This window comes from Triplophysa dalaica, chromosome 13 (assembly GCF_015846415.1).
Source record: "Triplophysa dalaica isolate WHDGS20190420 chromosome 13, ASM1584641v1, whole genome shotgun sequence".
In the NCBI taxonomy this organism is placed as follows: domain Eukaryota; kingdom Metazoa; phylum Chordata; class Actinopteri; order Cypriniformes; family Nemacheilidae; genus Triplophysa; species Triplophysa dalaica.
In genome coordinates, this window is record NC_079554.1 from 21,976,583 (window position 1) to 22,001,864 (window position 25,282).

Genomic DNA, 25,282 nt, shown 5'->3' on the forward strand with positions numbered 1-25,282 from the left:
TAGACGTTTATCTAAAGTGATTATAGATAATGTCATTTTAGCAGATATTTAATAGTAAAATTGTGAGATTTAACAAATATTATTACAGTTTTTATTTATTTACATTTTTAATAAAAAAAACGTTATTTTATTATGATTTTTACAAAAAAAATTGATCGCCCCCTGGTGGCTGGCTGCAGTAAAGGACATAAACCCCGCCCCCTTAGTAAACTAATGGGAAGCGAGCCAAACCAAGAACAAAATATACTCAAAAAACTTTTTCACGGTGAAATGATTTGACAGGCCATAATAAACGACAAACAATCTTCAGTCATTACAGGCTTTCTTTATGAAGTTGTGTGTGACACGAGTGATCGCATTAGAAAGAAGCCCGACAATCCTGAATTGTTTGGCGCGTTTTTTTTACTTTGCTGAACTTTGACTTTGTGAAATATTACAAAACACACAATCCAGTTTAAGAAAACAAGAGACCCGTCTGTCGTCAGTCATCGATAACGATGCGCTCGTGTGCGGTATAACTTACAGGTAAAGATATTCTATAATCCAGTGAGTTTTAAACACATATATAGTGTCATAGCTCGAAAGATAAACATCAAAGCAAATGTAATACAATTTGATTCTAGTTTCTCAAATATTCAAGAAACGTTAATGGGCTTCTGCAGTCAGCGTGTATGTTTAAGAGTTCAACAGTGACTCGACCAGCAGGTGGCGCTCCAACGTCAACGTTTGATATTTATGCGTTTTATTGAGTGTCCCTGAAACCACTTAAGCCACTAAACATACAGACTACAAATGTATGACGAAAGCAAGTTTGGCACATTTAGATGCAGCTAACAGATGTTGTTAAAAATAAAGAAAACACATTTTTATTACATTGTATTGTAAAGTGCAATATAAATACAAGTGTCTTGACCTTGCTGGGACACCTGTGTGAAGTTGAGCTGAACTGAGTTTTACTTCAAAACTGTTTTGAGGAAGGAGGACGGAACAAAGGAAGGAATAAAGAAAGAAGGAAAGGAAAGGAGGGAAGAACGGAAGGAGCAAAGAAGAAAGAAAGAAATGAAGGAGTGAGGGAGGGAGGGAGGGAGGGAGGAAGGAAAGGAGGAAAGAAAGAAATGAAGGAGGGAGGGAGGGAGGGAGGGAGGAAAGAAAGAAAGAAAGAAAGAAAGGAAGAAAGGAAGAAAGAAAGGAAGGAAGAAAGGAAGGAAGGAGGGAGGAAGGAAAGGAAGGAAGGAGGCAAGGAAGGAAGAAAGAAAGAAAGGAGTGAGTGAGTGAGGGAGGGAGGGAGGGAGGGAGGGAGGAAGGGAAGGGAAGGGAAGGGAAGGAAAGGAAGGAAAGGAAGGAAGAAAGAAAGATGGGTGGATGAAGGGATGGATGGATAAAGGAAGGAAGGACATTCGAGTTGTTTTCCTTTCAGTTGTTTTATAAATATCAGTGCAGTGTTTTGTTATCCTGTGCAGTGAAACTAAGACTTTTGTTCTCACTGTATTTTGCATCACAATCTGTACAGAGAGTGAATAAATAATGAATCCCTCGGGTTGAAAATCTGTGGATGTGTATCTCGTGTGATGAACAGATCAGCCTCTGGGTCCAGATGTGAAAAAACATCATTTCAACTCTTCCGTGCTCCACACTTCTGTGTTTAAAAGCTTAATGGCGTCTGATTTAATGTTGTGTTCATGTCTGTGAGATATAAAGCATCTGTTACAGATAAACTCTCTGATTTTACAGCTTCATTCTCAGGTAAAGCTTTAGTTTAAGAGCTGACACTCCAGCTGTCACTTTGCTGCCTTTGGTCCATGATGACTCTCTCATTGACTGGTTATGTCTCAATTGTTCTCTGCTAGTCGAGCGTGTATAACAGCACGGGTTGATGTCACTGTCAGGGTTTGTGCAGTTTTGTATGGAGAGAAGTCATTTTCTGAATTTCACCGACTTTCTGTTGACTTGACATGGATGGAATAGAATAGCTGTTGTCTTGTTGGTTTTGTGTAAGGCAGCTGTGCAGCTTCTGACATTTACACCCTCTTGTGTTCCTTAGAGACAGATTTTCTTGTTCAGGTTCAGTCTGAATTTCACAGATAATAGATCAAACCGTTCCAACACGGGACGCCGTCACACGTGCTCATCACATAAATCTGTCTAATGATGATGAAACTTTCCCTGGTTATTATTTGAAGAATTATTACACACACAGTCGTTTGCGTTCACAAGGAGTTATTTTCATAATTCATCTAAACACATTCGTGCTAAATCATCATTTCAGCGTCCTGTTGAAAAAAAACAGCATATGCTGGGGAAAGTATGTTTTGATGCTGGTTTGACTAGCTTAAACCAGTTAAGGACCAGCACACAGGGCTGTCACAATTCTGTAATTTCGCTGACGATTATTAGTATAATATGTCATTGTGATTATGATGATTAATTGCCTGTTTTAAGGCTTAACATTTCATTCTCATACAGACTGTTTTATTTTCTCTTAGAAATGGGGTCATCATATATTAAGGTCTATAGGCTTTTACATGTCAATAATAGAGCCGCCAAATACATGTAAAATGACTTTGATCAGGAGTTTATTATAGCAACAATAAAAATGCTTTCAGTCAAACTTCTAGTCAGTTTTTTCACTTGCAAAACCACAATCAACTTTTACTTCTATGTTAATCAAATTTTGATAGGATGATTTTCACTTTGAGATTAGTTTAATAATATTAAATTGTACAAAAGGTTTCTTATAGAAAATAAAACAAATTAAGTGATGGTTCATTTGAAGTGTTTTGTTCCAAAATGAGATAACTCTGTTTTTAGAAATGTTCAATAATGTTTTTATCGTGTTTAATTGTGCTAGTAAGCTGTATTTTCTTTGAATTATTATGGCTTGAATCAACACCCACCAACTGCAGTTTGATTGATATTAGTTGGAATGCACAATAAAAAAACATGATTTTTGATTTTTGGAAACTTTTCTTATACACTAATTATGCATTATACAGGAACTCTAGCTCCCCCTTGTGTCTTCTTTAGAGATGTGCAATAAATGCGATGACCTGAAACCATCATGATGAGGTCAAACAATCGCAATGAGACGAATATTTAATAATGGTGACAGCCGGACCAGCACATGACCAGCTTAAACCAGCAAAAACCAGCTAACCATCATCAAAACATATCAAACCAGCATGTGCTGTTATTTCAACAGGCTGTTGCGTTAAAAACAATTGTAAGACACACAAACACAGTGTTGAGAATCATTTGCATAATCTAATTAGACTTTTGTCCTTTCCAGTCGAACTCTTAATAATAAATGTTATCAAAGTGAATAAACAGCATCTCCGTATCCGTCTCTCCGTAAGGAAGCTGCTGCCGCCGCACACAAAGCATTGAAATTAAATTAAGAGCTGAAATTCTCCTGTCATGCTACACTTCACAAATGAGTCATTTGCAATTTTGGATTAGTTCCACGTGTTGCCTCTTAAATACTGAAGATGACGATTTCCCGTCAAAACAAAATTGTGTCATCGGTGACTGCTGAAGTGAACAAATCCCTGAGGCAGATTCTGAGGTTTCCTGGAGGTTCGGATGAAGATTGTAGACGCTTCACGTCATGAAGCGCTCTGTGAGAAGAGCATTAGTGTTGGAGAAGATCCAAATCTCACATTTCCAGCGAGTTTATGGAAAGCTTATGGACATTATAGGAAGCTGTAACTTTTATCTTGTGTGACATTATAAAAGTGCTTAAGTGGTTTTAATGGAAACGATTTGAAACATGTGGTGCTGCATCATTGTATTGACGTCCATATGGAATCTTGCAATAGTCGTTCTTTATATATATATATATTCAGTGATTTTAAATGCAGTTATTATGTCTATGATATACAATCAGTTGTCTGGTCAATAATAGTAAACATGGGTATTGCATGTTATGGTATGTTTCATTTAATCTGAAATGTTGTATTTTAACTCGTGAAAAGAGCTTCATAATGCATTCTCGTGACTTTTACGTCTATGCGTTTGAATGTGACTTGCTTGACATTAAGTCTACACTGTTTTTCAGCATCCGTGTTGCCTGGGGATCCAACATTTGACCTTGTGTTGCTATGGCAATGCTTTACCAACGTTAGTCCTTAAAGGTACAGTACTCTCAAAAATGAGAATTCCTTCATTTATTCACACCCAAGTCGGGTCAAACCTGTTTGACTTTCTTTCTTCCGCAGAACACAGCAGAAGATATTTTGAAGAATGTCGATAACCGAACGAAACTGACACCGTTGACTACCATTGGGTAAACACGAAACCCCTTGAGACATTTCTCGAAATATCTTCTTTCGTGTTTTGCTGAAGGAAGACTCGCATGCGGATTTACAACTATGACAGAGTTCTTATTTAAGGCTTTAAAACTGTCTTTATGATCGTTCTTGCACAAACATTGTCTGAGGTTCAGAGAGACTGAGAATGTTTTTATTAATTAGTTCAATTAAGCTGACAAATATACATCTCGTGACGGGCACGCGGTCTGTTCTAATAACTGCCTGTCCGTCTGTAGAAATGACTGCCGGGACGTTCCAACAATGTAATTTGTTGTAGCTTTCGTGAAGCGTGATAAAGTGAAGGGAAATGATATGTAGCCGTGTTCCTGTTGTCAGGTGGTGGGCGGTTGCTGAAGTAGACAAATTCTCTTAAAAGCACTGAACCCAGAGGGGCGAGACAACGCTCATTGTGAACGTGAACGTGTCGTTGAAATTGAATGCATCGGTTTTATACGCTGAATACATCATAGGAGGATTGAGGCATTTACTCATGGTATCTCGTGTGAGAGGAAAGCGTGTTTAATACCCGAGTGCATGGCCCTGATGTTTTAGGAATGGCTTTGGTGCTCAGTGGCTCTAGAGAGGCGAGTATTCGCTGATGGAGGCCACGTGTCATTTATTTCATTTTCTCGTGGCGTTTACCCCCCCAACCCCGATCGGATTCTGCACACCGTGCGTTTACTTGCACAAGAGCTGAAATAGAAACGGCGTAATGTCACCTGCAAAGAAACATGTGAAGCATATATGTTCACTTTTTTATTAAACAGCAAAGAATCCTTGAACAAAAAGGTAAAAAAGCAAGTACACAAGTGTTATGTCATAATAATAAATAATAATAATAATTTACGTATTCATTTACGATCCAAGAAGTGCATTCTCTGTTTTTATTTTCTGAGGGAAAGCATCTACATAATCTGCTCGATTAATATGTTTATACTGTACCTCTCGTCCTCCTCTGTTTAATCTTTCAAACATACTAATATCTGTAATGCCAACACATGACTGTTTAAACACAAACTCATACACGCGCTAAATCTGTGTAAAAGAGTTAAATATCTGATTTCACTTGAACGAGTAAAGACTGCCATACAAAATATTTCTCACGTCCATCGGCTTCTCACCTGTGTCCAAGGAGCCGACAGAAGTCATTTCATATCAACTCATCTTGTGTCACGAGTCTTTTTCATTTTTAGACACCATACATGTGCTCTGTCTGATTTTCTAGGGTCAACCAAACATATATGGAAGACTTATTTCATAAAATTGTGTTTGTTTTTAATATCGAGGTCTGATTAAGGTATGAACACATTGGCAGCAGATTTTTGTGGTCATAGAATGTAAAATCATCCTTTTTAGGTGTATTTGTGGTGGCCGTTTGTTAAAAGCGAACACCTATTTCATCACTTATAATTCTTTCTCAGCTCAAAGCTTTAGGCTACATATAAAATAGTCAAGGATGTCAGATGTATTTGTTAAAAAAATGGCGAACTAGACTAAACGATTAACCCAAAGAAAGATGACAATTCTTTTAAGAGATAACTTATTCAAAAAAGAAGTCTTTCATCATCTTGTTCCTTCCGCAGAACACGAAAGAAGATATTTGAGAGAAAGTTGGTAAACGAACAGCACTGGATCCCATTCACTTCTATTGTACGAACACAAAACCAATGCAAATGAAAGGGGTTCAGTTAACAACATTCTTCAAAATATCTTCTTTTGTGTTCTGCCAAAGAACGAAAGTCATACAGGTTTGAAATGACAAAAGAGTGAGTAAACGATGACAGAATTTGTACAATCCCTTTTATACAATTTTAATGACTTAAACTTCTTGCATCGTGCACTTTATGACATTTTTTTGCACTTTCTGTTTCTTGTGAACCCTGTTAAATAATTTATATTTTTTTGGTGAGTATTCGCCCTGATTGGTCACCTCCGGATCCATTTATTAAAAAAAAATTGGATTTATGCATTAAAAAAATTCTGACGTTCGACTTTTTATTACACTATTCTTTCATTCATATATAAAAGAGGAGAAATTCAAAAACGCTAAATTTAAAGTTTTGAAATTAGGTAGCAATGTGTACATGGTTCAACAAGAAAAAAATTCACTTTATGTCATACAAATCCTGTTAAAATGAAAACACTACATCTCTCAATGTTTTCTTTTTCCCATACAATGTTTAAATTTTTTTGGAGTTGTTGTTTTTATATTTTTATATTTAGTCTTGTTTCAACTTCAAAGGTATACGTTTCAACTCCTATTTTTATCATATACACTGTAAAATTGTAGAAATTGGCATTTCATCATGAGACGTCTATGATAAAAAAAAAAATCCAACTTCTGGTTGAGTTGACATGAAATGAGTCACTTTCTCTTACAACTGTGCCAAACATACGTTGTGTGTTTTCTGAAGTCATGTCATGTATCCATCATCTCTCGCGATGGAGTGGGTTCGTGTGGAAGGCTCGTAGCGTTGGGCAAAGCCTGTCCGTGTCCTACAGAGTTCTGCTGGACTTCCATAGGAATACCGGTGGCGTTCTCCCGAGCAGGGAATTCCATCGTCTGTTTCCGATACTCGAGAAAGGTACACACCTTGGTGGCGATGGCCACCACGTTCTTTCCGATGAAGATGGTTGAAACCCGGCTGTCCTGAAAGAGTACCATGTTGACTCCACGTATGAGGACGGTGACGATGTTGATGGTGACCAGACTGAGGAGAGGATACAGCATCATCTTCTGCGGAGACGCATGGTCGCCCTGAACGCTGATCTCGCTCAAAGACACGCATGGGAGAATCAGCAGCAAAATGTAGCAGTAGAAGAACATCAGACCTTCCGCCCAAATGGGCAGACCCGTCCGCTGGGGCTCCCAGAGGTTCGCCTGCATGTCGAGCAAGTCCAACAAGTCCAGGGCCACCCAGAAGAGCCGGCCCCTCATGTCCTCTTTCCTCCTAAATGTCCGGACGTATTCCATGCTGTCCAGAGCCACCAGAACCAGATAGAGACCCGGCACGCACACAGACAGCAACAGAGTTAGTGCCTTCCTGGCCACCGTCTCCAAACTCTTGCGGTCGGCCTTGCAGTTCTGGAAGACGAAGTAAAGCTTGATCTCCAGAACGAAGATGTAGAGGAACCAGAGGACCATGGCGTAGCCGCGCCGGGCCGTCCGCACCTCCGCACCCACCCACACCGCCACGTAACGGAGGACTATGAGAAAGCAGACATCTCCCACCAGCACGATGATGCAGACGCCGATCTTGCGTGGGCCCTGGTTCTGCTCCACTAGGTAGGCATCCATGAAGGCCATGCTTGTCATGATGACGAAAGTGGTGAGACACACATGCCGCTTGTCCGGTGGTGGCAACACCATGCTGAGGGCCACCACGGCATGCACTCGCTCGCAGCAACCTCGTCCCCTCCGATGATTTGTCTTTTGGGCACAGTTTGGAAATAAAGACGGGACGTTTACATATCTGGTCGGAGAGAGCCTGAATTTCTAAAAGTCCAAAGGATTCTCCCCAAAACCCATTTGCTACCAGCTGACAGTTTGATTCATAGCTTGGCCAGGGTCGTGTATCGATTCTGATTCTGGCGAAACGGTGTTAAACGATACCAAGTTTGTACAGCGGTGCATCGCCACGGAAACACAACTCATAAATAGCCAAGCTAATTGCGCAATCTCCGTCCTGGCAGATGATTCTTCTCCGACCCAACGCACAAGAAATCCGCTCATTTATCAGTGGGGTCGTATCGATCGCGTCGGACCGCACAACCTCAGCGTTCTCGGATGAGATGCTGTAATCCTCTCTCTCGTCGCCATGGTAACGGAAGGTGATGCGAGGATACAGAGGTCAGAGTTCCTCGGGGTAAAATACAGTCTTCTCCTCCATATGCCGGTTCTGGGATACGTGGTGCAGCAGAGAAAACCTTTTAAATGATTTTTGTGTTTGGGATGCGGGGACTGAACGCAGCGGATGGAGTGACTGGTTTTTAGCCATAGATCATCTGGACAAAGGGTCAGTGGCCCCCGGGACCTGACATCTCGGTGAGTCTCCCTCGGGGCGAAACTCTTTTACTGGGCTCCAGTTTCATCCTTTCCTCTTTTTCTGGCACGACCTGGAAGAGAGTGAAGAACAGGGAATGTCAGCAAAAAGAGGATAATAAATCACATCTCTCAGTTAGAAGCCGACACTGCATCCTCTCCTGCAATTGTGTCAGCATTTACATGTGCGTTTTATCCAGCGCGACTGGTCGAGGTAAACGCTTCATCAGAACCTCGTGAGCTTTAACTGTTGAGCTACAGGAACGATTTAAAAGAGCTTAGAGAAAAAAACACTGTTACACTGACACTTTTCTTTTTAACCTCACAATTCAGGGCAATAATCCATGGCAGTTTTCTAGCATTGATTTGATCTTCACATGCAAGATGGTGGATGCCAAGAACACCTCTTTTTTTCTATTTATGAAAGTACTGTAGTATAAACATCAGCTGTTACATGTGTTTTATATTGAGGTGCTTTTAAATGCACATGATTATTTATTATCTTGACCAAGTATCACCATTTATTCCAAATTAATTTTTTCTGAGTTCTGTACTTTCAATGCTTTACTATACAGCAGTCAATACATTTGTTCATAAAAAATGCAGTATACTACAGTATTTACATTACATTACATTAATTTATTTGGCAGATGCTTTTATCCAAAGAGAATAACAAGACGATGAGCATATAAACATTTTGTCAACACGCTTAAGTATTACTTACTATAGTAAATATTAAAGTATACTTTAATGTTTACTACAGTTTATACATTTACTACAAGTTAATTATTTTATCATCTGGTTCAAATAATACCAGACTTTTATTTTGGCGGGTGGTCGCTGAAAAGCACGTGTTACTGTGTTTAACAGTAGCTTCACTCAAACAGTGAAATGCTCGTATAACAAATTAAAAAAAGTAGTGACGACATGAGTTTCACAACATTTTCATGAAGCATTGCTATTGTAAATAGTTTATAAACCTGGGTCATTCTCTTTAAAAAATGTGTGTGTCCTCATAATCTTCAGTTCAAATCTAAAAAATGAACTTCCGTCCTGTAGTGACTATCCATCTTAAATGTCATATGTTAAACGGCTTGGGCGGAGCATCCGTTAACTTCTCTCCTTCAACGATCAGTCTCCTGCCAGTTCCATTTCGAATTAGAACGGCTGCTTTTATTCATCCAATTAAATCATAGAGAAATACACAAGCCACGCCCACTTTATACTTATTAGAAATTCCATTTCACACGGAAATGCATTAAAAAAAAGGAAGTAAAAACGATAGGGTTCACGTGGGCTTTAACCTCACATACACCTACAAACGCACATCACACAAACAAGCGGCTCTGTCTTATGCACATATCGCACGCTAAATTTTTGCTAGTGGATGGTTGTCCAGTTCTGAGAAAATTGTACACGGCACATAATGACAATTCATGTTGGTGTAAACTGGATTTAACACTGGAGGTCCTCAATTTTTATTTAATCCCATTGCTCAAAAGATACTCGTTCGTGGAAAGATTTCTTGTATCTTGTATGTCAGCTGACTGTGTGCATATAGTGAAAATAATGTTTAGGTGTAAATAATCTAAAGAAGTATGAAATGAATGTAGAACGTTGGTGTTTGTTGCCATTTGTTGGATTAATTGCCTCAAAGGAAACACATGAGATAAGGAACGGACAAAGGACATGTCTTAAAAGCACGTTTTACATTTGCTCTCACTTTTGTTTTCATGTTCATTACATTTGAAAATTGCAGAATGGCAGTCCCGCCTTAAGTAAATGACACAAAACAAACAAATATACAAAACGTAAATAACAAATAACAGAGAAACGTGAGACTCTCTCTCACACGATGTTGTATCATTTCAAGGCTTGTGTTGACTTGATGGCTCGTCGAATTGTATAATTTGTAATTGTCTGTTTGATGGATTCATGCGGGTCAATTAAACTGAATAATTTAAACGTAAGAAACTGTGAAACATCGCTCTGAGATCCATTAACACTGACCCGTTTAATATTCACACACACAGCCAGCGGCGTTTCTCTGATAGCCAAGGTCATGAAAACCCTAATGAACACACCCGCTGACATTTCACACAAAATTACACACAAATAATGGAATTTTGCACAACATATAACCAGACTCAATCTCTCGGTACCTTTACGATGTCGATTGAGATGTCTGGGAAGAGATTCGTTATTTATTTTCTCTCATGCCGTCGTAAACCTGAATGTGACTCTTTATTCAGTGGAACACAAAAGAAGATAGTTTGAGAAATGTCTCAGTGGTTTTGTGTTCATTCAATGACAGTCAATGCGGTTCAGTGTTGTTTGGTTACCAACGTTCTTCCAAATATCTTCAAGCAAGTCATTAGATAAACTATCTGGTAAAGTGTTCAATCAGTGTATTTTAAATGCAGACCATCAGTAGATGACTTATGGCTTCTGTCATGTTCAACACAATCTCTTAAGCATTTAGCAGAATGGACGAGACACAGAGCTCATTTATATTCCTGTCTGCTGTACCGCGGTAAACGAGGTCGGTTTTACATCAGTCTAATAGACTTTAGAAAGATGCATCAGTGATCAGCCTCAGATGTTTAGCCTTGAACTTTGATGTTTGCTGGAGTGTTTTTGTAAAAGTTGATCTTTAAATTGGTTCTTTCTGTGAAATGCGATATAATAACATTGGTTTTCTCCACCGGCTACTGTAGATGGGTGTCAAACCTTGTTCGCTCTCATATTTCTATATTAAATAATTAAGCGCAGAACACAAGAGCTCATTTATTAGTGCCAGTTTTAAAAAAGAGGAATTATAAATAATGAAGTCTCGGAGGTTATTGAGGTCACATTTGCTTCGAGTTAAATGAACGTGATTTATCATGGTTGCGTTTGCTTATTTTTATCTATAATTGCATTAAAGGCACAGTTCGACCAAAGATGAAACTCCTGTCATCGTTTACTCACCCTCCGGTTGTTCCAAACCTGTATAAATGTATTTGTTCTGCTGACACGAAGAATTGTAAGAATAATAACAATGGTTCTTTTTGTTGGTTATTATGGGAGTCAATGAGGGATGAGATCTGATTGCTTACTGACATTCTAACAAATATCTTCCTTTGTGTTTTTATTTGTCCTTGAAATATGAACCAATTTTGTCCAGTCGACAATTTTTTTTTAAACAAAAATATACTATAATTATCGGTTACAAAACCAAAACCAAGATGAACAATATAAGTTTAAGAAACACAAAATGGTAATATAACAAAGAGAAAGTAAAGGAATAGAGCACATTTCCCACATTATGTTCCCACATTTCTCACCGAACGTCTCACCAGATTCTTCCAATATCTGAGCTGTTCTGTATATAAACATTTTTTAGTTTGTGTCTTTTTGTTTGCCGTTCGGATTAACAATCAAATGCTGAGACACTGCAAACTCACGTCTCTTGAACAACAAGAAATGGATTCCCCCAGGTCCCACAGACAGATGTCTTCAAACCTTAGATGCAACTTTGAAGAAAGTCACAATAAAGAAAGTAGAGACAAAATTAGATTCTCAGACATGATAGATGAAATCGTACATCTGCATTCCTGCCCCGAATTAAAACAATGAATTATGAAATGATGCTCTTTCAAGTCCTATTAGATGCATTATGAAGATGTCTGATTTATTCATGAGGAGATGTAATTCTCAAATGCACTTTGTGTGATGTCTTTATCTAGCGGAGGGAAATCAGATTTTATTAATTGTCAAATGTGTTTAAGAAATTCTTCGCATGGGTTAACATTATCCTGACAAAACTCTATTAATGATTTCTGTATCGTTTTAAAATATGTCCGTTTATATTAGAGATGTAACGATTCTCAGTGAGTGGTTGAGATGTTATTTGAATAGCAGTACCTGTTTTGAACTGCAGGAACTGTCGCTGTGTTTACTGCAAACTTGGAAACTCAAGGGGCGTCTAGTCCGCCATTTTATTTTTCCAGTATGAGCCTCTTGACCGTTCCTCGTATGTTGTTATGGAAACAACAGGTCTCATTGGTTTCCTTGGTGTGAAAAGGTGCTTGACGTAGGAACATTTTTTCAGATAAGTTGAACTTTTTGCAACTTCAAAAGATGACCTGAGCTGCAGGAAAAGACGTTTAAAAAAGCTCTTAGGAGTTTTTTAAAAACACTGTGTAGTCATGATTACAATGTAAAAAGTCAAGTGTGAACTCGGCCTTAGTTTATTTATTTTAAAGATTGTATTATTCATTTTTTACTTGATTTGGGAATATGTTTTATTAATTTCGGTTTAGTTTTGTTATTTGACATAAAATATATTTTTTTCAGTAAATAAATTTGAAGCATTTGAGAAATAATAAAAGAGCAGTCATTCATTTCTAATTTGTCTCAACTCACTTCGTAAAAATAAATTGTGTTGAAATCATATCCCGAGATTAAATAATGCAGGCTGCTTCAAATAAACCGTGAACAAACCGTGCCATGAGATAAGTATCTTGAATCGCTAAATAAAAACCGCGAACAAACCGTAGCATAAGATCACTATCGTGAATCGCATCGTGAGCTGAGTGAATTTATTTCTTATAGAATAATTGAATACTATTGAATGTTGATTCATCATTATGTACCATTATGTATCTGAAACATAATATTTTATTTATACATGTGAAAGATATCGTGTATTAAAGTACTTTTGATGTAATGTCGTGCTGGGTGATTCGTGTTGATGAACAAGAATTAAAAAATGACGATTTGTGACAATTTCGCGAATTCCTGTGAGACTGTGTTGCAAACACAAATGAAGTCTGCAGTGTGTTAATAAGCAGAACAGAATGTGTTTTGTCAGGGACGTCTTCAATATGTTAACATGTCCTCCATATGCTGCGCTGGCATGTCGCCATCACTGTTGGCACAGCAGATGTCCTCTGACATAATCACTTGTGTTTTAGACACGTTTTCACACAAGTTTTCAAACTCACTTCATGTGTCTGTCTCTAGGTGTTTATCGCATCCCGTTATAATAAGAAAACACGATTTCAAACTGTAATAATACATATTTTATGTCATGTGTGAGGTTGATTTGTGTGATTCCTGCATTTTCATTTGACATAACTTTCAGTCTTCATGTGACATTTTTCTCAAGCTCATAGTTCCCCGCTGTTTATCTGACAGCCTGTGATTTTCTTCCCCACGCCATCATTTGAAATGTATATGAATTTAATGGCGCCGGTAAGGTCATGAAAACTCCGGCTCTCTTTCATTCCTCTCTAAAAATTATTTTAAAGAAAACTGCACATGTCTGGCTGTTAGGGTAAATCACACGCCCCCCGCTGTTGGAAAGCTAAACTAAAGTAATGTTACAAACCGTGTGAAATCGCTTTTTTTACCTAAAGATCATTTGATCAGACCAGATGAGGGCTTTAAACCAAATCTTAACCAAAGTCTTACATTTCAGTGCACAGAATAAAGCTTGTCTGTCTTGCATACAAATGGCCTGGTCCCAGTTCGCATACTGTCCGTCCTAAATAGTATTAAAAATTATAATTAGTATGTCCCAAATGGTAGTATGTTGAAAAGAGCATTCCAGGATTTCCGGATGAGCTACTTCTGGAATATTACCCACAACTCACCGCGAGTAGGCTGAGTTTAGTGACAGTACTACATTAATAAAATTAAAGCGCCCCTAACACATGGGTTTAATTAATCTTGAGAACCTATAGAGTAGTATTGCATACGTCGTCTCTTTGAAGAGTATTTAGTTTGATCTCATTTATAAAAGATAGATACAGCTGTACGATTAGGTCCGAAATCATACGGCGCATGCGGGGGGGGAGGGGTAGACTGAACTAAAGCACATTGTCAACAAAACACAGACATCAGTTTCAATCACCGCATGCGGTTCATGTCCGGCATCTTTTAGCGCTGGGACGGCTCCATATATCAGTTTCAAACGATCTCCAAATCCAGCGTTATATCCACAGTTTGTATAACATTCAACACCCAAATGCAGTGAACAAACTAACACCTGAACTTCGCGAACATATGCTCTCTCTCTCTCTCTCTCTCCTGCACACAAGTGAAACTGATGTCTGTGCATGCTCTCAATTCTGCAGCGTAGGCGTGCTGCGTGCTTTTCGGGGAGAATTGTCCAATAACGGACTAAGAAAAATTGTTACGAAACAGTTTTATATGTTCGAAAAAAACTTTCCGACACCTGTACAATCGCTGGGGGAGTCTATCGAGCACAGAAATACTACGTAATACGCCCAATTCATTCTTTGACAAGTTGATCATGGTAAGCATGAGAAGACAGCATGTTTAACGCTGTCAGAATGAGCAGAAGTCATGAACAGAAGCTGTTTAAAGAAGTCAGAATGACACATCGTTGCAGCACACCTTTAAATAACTGATGCCGCACTAAATTATAAATATAAGCATAGAGTTAACGTTACATATGAAACAATGAATGAATAAATTCTTCAATGGAAAGAAGAGGTTTAGTTTCATGTTCGTGACAGTAAAGGAACACAGTGGCTGTTTCCGAAATAGCGCCCTATACTCTAATATAGTGCACAATTTGAGGGGACATCCATTTTTAGTGGACATGAACATTAATGAGTGCACTCATTGAAGCTGCACTGAAACTGTCATTTTGCCCTTCAAGTGTTTGGAGTCCATTGAAGTCTACTATATGGACAAAATCATGGAACGTTTTCATCAAAAACCTTCATTTCTTTTTGACTAAAGAAAAAAACCAGAAACATCTTGGATGACATGAGGGTAAGTAAATTATCATTAACATTTCTTTTGAAAGTGAAATACTCCTTTAAAGTGGACTATGTTAGTGATCTTATTTAGGGAATAGTGAGTTTAGTGGGTGATTTCGGACACAGGAACGACACTTCCGCTTCCTGTTAGTTCGTCCCAATACATACTTTTAGTGCATAGCATAAGTAGGTGAATTGGGACGCAGCACTAGATCTAAAGTATAATTCAAATGACCTGAAGTCTGAGCCACGCTGAAAATGATTCTGTTGAAGAACTGAATATCTTCCTTTGAGCAAGTCCATTTGAGCTAAACAAATTTTTGGTATAATGTCAATTCAAATGCGTTCTTTGTACGCGGGATAAAAGGGATCAAAGCTCGTACAGATGAATAATTCATCCTCAAAGTGATGAAAGAAGACAGATTCTCCCCTCCTGTCAGTCAAACCTCCTGAGAAAACAAGTGCACGGAGAATTAAAGACATTCACAATCAACATGTCTTCCAATAGCAATTCATTACCGAACATGCAAATCTTGAGCTTCACTGCTCTAATGTCTCATTTCAGTTTTAAAACGCATTACAGAGTTACTCATTTTTGCACGAAGAAATCGTTTTGTGAATGACGCTTGCACAGAAGAATGCAACGGTGATGGATGGCTTGATGCATTTTATTTAAATAATTGGTTCTATTATATGAATAGCAAACAAGCAATTGTAATCAACATCTATTATTGATCTTTTTTAATGGAACCAGATATAAGATGTAAAGAACAACTATAGTATACTAATAAAAAACACAAGAGTCTTAAGAAGAACCTTTTGATTTCAGGATCTTTGTGGCGAAAAAAGGTTTGTTAGATGATAAGAAAGTAAGTAAGAGATGGTTCTTAAAAAAACTCTTGACTGAATGGTTCTTTGTGGAACCAAAAATGGGTCTTCTTTAGCATCGCTCTGAAGAAACATTTAAGCGCCTTTATTTTTAAGAGTGTAGTGGATTGATTTGAATTCTCTGGGTAATGTCACCAACCTCAATGAGAGCGACAGACATTATCGATCATGTTTTCATGTTTTATAAAGCAGAAAATGAAGTCCATCAAATCTGCACTGAAATACAAGAGCTAGAAAAGGAAAGAGCGTCTCTGATGTTGGCGTGACAAAGTCTTGTGTGAAAGTAGCGTCAAAGACTTCAGACTGTACATGTCTTGTGTGTTTTCAATACTTTACATGATGACCCATTTTTGCATCATGGTTTTTAAGTCAATTCAATTTAAGGAGATTTAAAGTAAAAATAACAAGATAATCTTTGTTGCGTTTACTCAAATATATCAGTTGGCTTGACCTTCTTTACTTAAAAAATTTGTTAGCACGAGTTCAATCAACTTACAGTGCTCATGTGCGCTGTACTAAAATATATCATTCATTTACCTTAATGTTCATATAGCATAGTGAGGTATATTATTAAAACAAACAGTTTTGATATAATTTAATGACTGATTTCATGTCAGTCATTGAATAATTCTCCACGGAAGCACACAACATAATGCGTGTCTAATGTGTGTCTTCCTAGTTGTGGTAAATATGATGGGTTGAACTGAGTCCATACTTATCAACGCGATCATGAATAACCTGAAGGGTAACTTAACAGAAAACGATTATTCACTACAAAACAACATTAATAATACTAAATACATCTTAAATTTTGTTGTCTGTTTACTGACATCTATATAAATGCCCCAAAAGGGCTTTTTATTTTAAAAAGGGCTTGTGGGTATTCCTCACAGCAATTGTACTGATAGTATTAAGTTCATTGCACTGGAAATGTATGTTAGGTTTACTTAATTTTAACTGTAGTTTGCACAACCAAAACTTTTCCATTCACTTATACTCATGAGCTTCTCTTCTAATTTATATTTTTGTGTCGCATGAACAAAGGATTTTAAGTTAAGCAATTCAAATTGTTAAGAAATGAAGAAAAAAGGCACTTTTCCTGAAAAACATGATGTGTTTATAAAGACAGAAGCGCTCTGAGACATCCAGAGATGAAATCTGTAACATGAATAAATTGTTCACATTTAACCCTGCGTATTTCTTTAAACACTATATTCTCATAAAACAAATGTGGCACTCGCCGGCAGAATGATGGAGATCTGTCTCTGTCATTCTGCTTCTGAGATGTGTTGCTATGCGGTTGCTATGGTTAGCGCCGGGTGTGAAGTGATTGCTTGTTGCCACAATTCAATAGACTCACAGGTATCCACAGGTAGTCCCTCTTTTAATGTAAATGTGATTTTTTCCAGCCGGTGAAAATTATTGATCTGTAACAAACCACAGAATTGACTTCTATAACACAACCAGCACAGGACTCACAGGACGGCTGGTTTAAGGCCAGTTGGTTTTTCAGATTGTAAGTAATAGTAAAATTGTCTGCACATAGTATTAAAACTAGTTTAATAATCGAAATTAATAAAATACACATGATATATTTCAAGTATAAGCTTTGACAGATTTATAGTCCAAATATTTGTCTCTTTGGAATCGAATTCAATTCATTGTATGATATAATTTATTATAAGACCATGTTTTTTGGCAGATTTATTGCCACTTGTATCACGTAGTTTTGCTTTAAAATCATGGTTAAACTATGGTTAAACTATGGTAAATTTATGCTTATCTTTCAAACACTGATGTGCTGTAGCAAATATGGTTTATTCAAGCGCAAAATACTTAATAGTCTGACAAACACTTCTCAGTTGATGTGATTAAAACCCGCAGCTGTTGTTTTCAAGCCAAGCGTGTCTGTTAAATATAAAGTCAAACATATGTGAGCGAACAAACATTAAATGCTCTAATAAATGTAAATGTAAACATGTGATCATCAGACTATTAAAGCCAGAAGCTTGAAACACATTTCTTTCAGTAGTTTGTTCGCATTTAATATTTCCTTTGCAATAATAGAACGGGTGCACTGAAATTAACTGGAATTTGGGATTTTGTGGGTGGTTGCCATGACATCACTATGTGGTTGCCAAGTAAATTCAGCTGCTGGTATTCTCCAAAGTCTTGTGATACGCCTGTGCTCACTGCTTCAGGTCTGATGGACCACGTGTCTTCTTTCTATCTACACCATAATGACATTCATACCTGCATGAGAGGCTTTCTTCGGGGAAACACAAAAGAAGATATTTTGAGAAATGTCTCAACATTCTCCAAATATCTTCTTTTGTGTTCTGCAGAAGAAAGAAAGTCACACAGGTTTGAAATAAATCATGAAAGGATGAATTGTAACTGTAGTATGTGAGTTTAAAAAATGTGTGGAACCGTTTGTAATGTGTTACCCTCTTCATCGGTGTCATTAAACACTACATTTACATTTAGTCATTTTATCCAAAGTGACTTACAAATGAGGTTAACAATGTTAAAAGAATCTGTTCAGTATTCCTCAAACACATATACTTTGTTATCTTCAGTCAATGCATGAATGTGTGATTATGTCAATCAGTCACTCATGGATTAAACGGAAGCAAGGTGAAGACAATGTCAAACCTCTTTACATTCATGTGACAGCTCATGAGTCTTGATGTTCTGAAAGATGCACGCACATGTCAAGATATACACAAGTTGACTTTTCTCTGTGAGTGATTTAGATGAAAGCATGTGCCAAATGCATGTAAATGTATCTTGTGTTGGCACAGATATTTCCTAGAGATGCATCGATATTTCGGCTAATAACACAGGTAACAAACTGTTGTTTCGCCGACCTTTTTATAGTTCTGTGGTGCTAATTATTGTGGTAATATTTGTTAAGGTTTTTGTATATGTTTAGCTCAAGTCTATTTCTATTTCATTCATTAACGATAAATCGGTATATTGCAAAAACTGAAAAAAAATATTTTGTATTTGTCATTGTAAAACCGTTCTAGAAATGTCTGTAGCACAGGGATGAAGCGATGATGGGTGACAACGTCTGGTTTGTGAGGACAGTATTAGTCAAAAAAGACAAAAAAACATCAACTGAAGTTTTGGTTTATTGTTTGTGTTAAAATGTTGTTTTGAGCTCAGTGTTATTCCAGCAATAATACAGAAATGTATATAAAAAAGTGTTTAGTTTTGAGTACTGTTGATGGGTAAAATTTATGGCAACACTTTCCTTGAAGCATGAATGTAGAATGCATTATAAAGAGTTGTTAAAGGGTCAAATGTATTATAATTCTTCATAATGTGTGTTGTAATGCATTATAGTTGTGAAGAATTATAACCAGTTTATATGTAAAAATGTGTGGTGCAACAATATAATGTATAAAATGTATTAACAATTATTTATAAGAAATATAATGACAATGCTTTAAAACTAATTTTATAATGCATTCTGCTTCAAAGAAAGTGTGACCCAAAATGTTTATGTGATTTTCGTCTTCAGCATGTTACACTCCATACAGAAACTGTAAAAATGATCAGTATCAGTTGTTAAAAGCAGTTTGTCGAATATTTGCTGATTTGTGCTGAAGAAAATGTTAAGAAACATCACCAGTTGGATGTTCAATATTAATAAGAAGAAATATTGATTTAATCTTCACAATCGCTATCAGTATCTGTATCATTTTGGGAGAGAAATTCAGTACAGATGCATCTCTAATATTAACAAAAGTCTCATTGTTCCATGGCATTAAAACAATTAAATGTGCTACTGAAAGTAATTTGCAAATTAGATTCTGATTCAATTATAAAGTGAACTTTGCTCAGATTCTGACATACAATAGTGTCCAGAAGTGATTTCTGTATATTTTCATATTGATCGTTTTCAATGCGTGTGCCACAAAATAAAGAAAACACTAAACTTGGTCAAGGATTTTATTTGCTCATGTGTTGTGTCATTTTTTGGCCAAATCTTCCTTCAATTTTTCTCAGAGAACAAGAATACAAAACAGTTTATGCATTTTTAATGTTGTAGTTGATAAGACGTCAGTTTTCCAAACTTGCACATCACTTCTGTCCACAACTCTATGTGTCATTTCATTAATCTGATAAAAGTATTTTACTACTTGCAGGAATATTGGAAATAACCTTCTCATATCTTTTTAGCAATTCATGCAGCTTATGTTAATAAAAGCGGATCAAAGTGTAATGATTGGATGGGATTTGGAGTCAGTGTGTGTTAATGATAGCGGTGGATCTCTTGAGCGGCATACAAATGAAACATTGACTCATTAACAGTGAACCAGCAAACCTGTCATTACGCCGCTTCATGTATCTCTGCTCGCTTTCAAGGTCACAACGTCCTCTCTGCCAATACATGTCATTATCATGTCTTCTGGCTGAAAATAACCCGCTGGACTATAATGGACATTAAGTGTGAATCATAATCATCTGCAGATGCTGCCGAACACAAGTGAAATGTCTCCTAACTTCAGCTGCCAAATCACATCTGACGCTCCGTCACTGAAAAACCTGAGACTGAGTGTCAATGGTGATGCTCGGCCTCTTCTGACTGAAAAAATAAATCAAAAAATTATAATATAATAATTAATTAAAATTATAAAAGCTGGACTCCTGATGTGAAATGATTATTATAAGGTTTTGATGTTCTTTATCTAAACTTTTTCAGTATATTTAAATATACTTTCATATCTAGATATTTGTGCACAGAACGTTTGGACTGATGAAAATGTCACTTTCTTCAATCCCAGGGTCCGAGACACCTCAGCGTCTGACTCGACAGACGAACACAGCCAAAGCATCCATCGATTAGAAGCCGTCAGTCATCAGCCGTGTCAACCGAGGTGAAAAAGAGGGCAGGAGAAAACATCGTGCCAGTTAACTGTGAACATCCGCAGTGTGCCAGAAGTGTCTTTAGATAAAAGCAGCGTTTTTGAGTTGAAGAGAGACGTGCCGGCATCTCTAAAAGATTGTGTGATTAAATCTGAAAAGTTCATGGAGAACGTCTGATGAGGGCTGTGAACTCCAGCCGGTGAAGAACGGGTTTTTTCTTCTGAAGGTGTTTGGATGTTTAAGTATCTTCTCTTTTACACATTCTGTTCTGGATGTTTAATGGTCTTTGCAAACATGTGGTGTCACACCAGCAGGACAGAGACATAAGGCCGGAGGAGACGATTAATGATGATGATGATAGAGGTTACAGGTCTTTCACAGGACACATGCGAGTGAGAAAGATCTTTCCTTCAGTTACTTCTGCATTTACATTTGACAGGCGGCTCCTGAAGGTCCATGCATTCATGTTTACTTTATGTTCGACAACACCCACAGCCAAGTCCCATCTCCATAATAAAATGAACAAATGTTATAGAAAGAATTTTATGACTCTTTGACTTTGAAGATAAATAAAAAAAAAGATGTAAATCTTAGATGTAAATTTTTTCTTGTTTTCAAGTAAATATATATAAAAATTCTTGAATCAAAAGACATTTGCTTAAAAAGCAAAATTACTTAAAATATTAATGATTGTTTTCTAAAATAAAAATAAGTTTACACTTAACAAACAAAAATATCTGCCTATGGGATATAAAAAAGCGTGATTTATTTATTTAATATTTTTTACTCATTTTGTTAAAAAAAAATCTAATTTTATTTATAAACCCACATTTACATTACATTTACATTTAGGCATTCAGCAGACGCTTTTATCCAAAACTACTTACATTGCTTTATCCTATACATTTTAAATAGGTATCCCCTGGGATCGAACCCACAACCTTGCAACGCAATGCTCTTACCACTGAGCTACAGGAAAGCGGGAAAACCCACTAAATTTAGTTTATTTTTATTATTTGTATAAGACAAAACCTGAATTCTTTTGCATCTTAATAATATGTATCTTTATTTGTAATTTTTTTGTCTTGTTTTTCAGAACTAATGTCTCTAACATTCCTAAATCAATATAAGGTAAGACCCCATTGACAGACAAACTTAATTCATGTACTTAATAAAGAGGTAAACGCTTCACTTTCTTACCACATAGGAAGATATGTTTGCTTGTTTTAGGCACAGACTTAAGTTTAAGGTTTTATTTAAAAAACAACACTTTATATGTTGGGTAAATCATGATAAACCATTTTTAGTTTTTGTAATTCTCTCAACAGTGTCTCATGTATATTAATAATAATATATTATAATAATAAATTTTTTGATTGCATTACACAACAACAACAAAAAACAACAACTTTACAGGGATTGTCTTGAAAAAATCCTCAGATTGACACTGTAATGTTAACACAATCTAAATGGGTCTAAACTAAGTTGACAAATAACAACATCTTGCGTTCTGGGTGAGATGTGACGTCCCTGACGGCGTGTGTTGTTTGAGATTCACCCTTGTTAGAAAGGTTAATAAGGCGACCTTTAAAATGCAGTTTTCTTGTAAGCGTGCGAGTTGTTCTGTTCTGTCGCAGAGTTTTATCATCTCCATTAAACGCCTGAGTCTGTTCACGCGTCGTCTTTGTTTTTGATAATTATCCCAGGCGTCAGTCATTCATTACTTGCTCATTTGCATTCGTGCACGCGCAGGAACCCACGCTGGTGATTTCTGACAGCTGAATGCGTTTCGTGAATGCAGATTCTCTTCTGCTTTGAAACTCAAAGAAATAATCAGGGGAAATGAGGCTATGAGATGAAAGAGAAGAAACAACAGAGCCAAATGAAAAGATGATTTTACAGACCCACAACTCGACAGATTTCACGACCTGTTTTACTTCGGTTAAAAAACAGATCTCAGAGCAGAACAGTGTATTCAAAGGGAAAATGTAGGACAGGACGATGTTTCGCTCCGTTGGGATTTCATTGGACAGGGAAAAGAGAGATTGTACAACTTAAGGTGAATTTGTGTTTATATTTATTTCAGTCTTTATCTGCTTGAGACAGACACCTGGAGACTGAATGTCAAGTTCACTCCTCAGGACATCTCCATGTTTGACAATGTATCTGAATTTCCATTTGCGCTTAACTTTTTGCAATTTTAGGAATTTCTATCTCTTGAGACATTTGATACACAATTCTTTCTAATAATCGAAAGTTTTTGACATAAAAATATCTACATTGTGAAATATACACATATTCTTGTAAGATCATAAACAATTTTTTATAGCCATTTTTATTAGTTTTTCACAAAATATTTATGGCTCGGTTCAAATCAAAATTGATAAATTTCAACAAACTACCATAATTGTGATCAGTGTTTGCTTTAGTTTGTGCCAGATGGCCAAGTCCACCCCTGGATCTGTTTATCTGAATTAGTTTGATTGTCACCATTGTTGAGGTTTGTATGATGACTGTGGATGTCTAAGTGTGCCAAGACTATTGGCTGTTTATTTTAGCACGGTATATTTGTATTTGTGAACCAGGACATTCGAATTAGTCATATAATATCAACTTCCACATTCTTTAGTGTCACTTCTCATCTTAATGAAAGCTTGATAGACATCTCAAAAACTTTAAAGCATCTCTTCTGTTCTGATTAATACACGAGTGTTCTCGTTGAAACACTATTGAAAACACTTAAAGAGAAAAGAGATTTAAATTATCCAAGGTCAGGGATCAAGAGCCCAACTAAAGCAAACAATGATCACAATAATGGTGGTTTGTTGAAATGCATACATTTTGATTTGAATAAAGCTATAAATATAATTTGAGGAAAACGAATAAAATTGCTTGTAACAAGTTGATGTCGTTTTCTTTAAGTTGAACCAAAGTCTAACTTTTTTCAGTGCAGATTACGGTTTCACACAATTTTTTATAGACTTTAAATATCCTACATCACTTTGATTCTGTGTCTGGAATGGAACGTAAACGGTCGCTCATTCATTGCTCAGCGTTTCTCAATAGGACGTGTGCTGGATGTATTTTCTCGAAAGAATGGAGAAAGAGAGAGATCTGAGACAATCATGATAGATCAAAAAGTCTCAGGAGCTGTGAATGAGCAATCTCTGAGCATTACCATGTTTGCAATGATCCATCAGCCACTCTCCCCTATAAAGTTTTAATAAAAAAAGTATTTCTGTATTCCGAGTCTAATGATCATTTTTGATCTCAGCAAGTGAATTCAAGTCCTTTTAAATGTAAATGGTTGATGAAACGAAGACGTTATCCAGATCGGATCTTTCTAAAGAAGACATCTGGCTTTGATGTCTGAATCTAAGGATGAGTGTGGAAATCTTCCGGCGGATCATAAATTATGTACATTACCCCAGGAACCGACTAACCGAGCCATTATATCATTATGGTTGTTAATGCATTTTCCTGTGTATTTATCATCGTAATTCGCTCGTGTTGTGATGTAACACAGTCTGACTATAACAAGACAGTAGAAGATGAAGTTAATGTTGTTTAACAAATAATTCAGCAGAATACAGCTCACACTGCCAACACGTACACACACAGTACTGTACAAACACCAGACAATGATTGACAAACCAAATTAGAGGTCTGGTGAGGAATGTTGCATTGTGGGATACACAATGCTGTTTCGGGCAAATGAAAAGGGTGAGGGCATGAAATTCCCACAAATCGAAAACGGCGAGACCCCGGAGATGATGTTCTGGTGATGGGACAGAATAATATGATCAACAGTCGTGAATAAATGAGTCACAGATTGAGACAAATACACACAATTAAATCCACGCCAAGATGTGATTTATCATCACTACAAGCGCTCGAGTGTTCCAACAGACACAATTTGCAAATAATTTCAGTCAGAAATCCATAATAAACCGTTTCGTCTGACTTCACTTTAGTCCCCATTGATTCGTGCATCTCAGGTCAGAGTCAAATCATATTACTATATTTAAACTCCATCTGGAGGAGGAAATAATAATATGCAAAGCTTGCAATTTATAAGTCTTACTTTTACCTTTATTATATATTAATTGTAAGCTTATATTAAGACTTGCAACAGTTTGGAATCATTTCAATATTAGGATCTAAATGTATTTGTTAACTATATGTTCAGATGTACATTTATATATTTGGGATTTATAAATCTATATTTAAGTTGACATTAATATTATTTATTTGGATTTACATTTTTAGAATTTAATATAAATCTATAAGTGTATACAGGTATAAATATACGTCTCAACATTTGGTTTTCAATCCTGTATGATTCCAAATATTTATATTATATCCAAATAGTTATACATATGTTCATACTG

At 36.7% G+C, this 25,282-nt stretch overlaps 1 protein-coding gene across 1 annotated transcript in view; it reads right to left on the minus strand.

The window, feature by feature from the left end:
* Positions 1-5,144: 5,144 nt before the first annotated feature.
* The window catches only part of tmem121ab (transmembrane protein 121Ab), a 29,685-nt gene continuing 9,547 nt past the window's right edge, over positions 5,145-25,282 (minus strand). Inside the window, exon 2 of the mRNA XM_056764750.1 lies at positions 5,145-8,423. Coding sequence (XP_056620728.1) covers positions 6,727-7,677 — 951 coding nt within the window. The 5' untranslated portion in view covers positions 7,678-8,423 and the 3' untranslated portion in view covers positions 5,145-6,726. The remainder of the gene's footprint in view (positions 8,424-25,282) is intronic.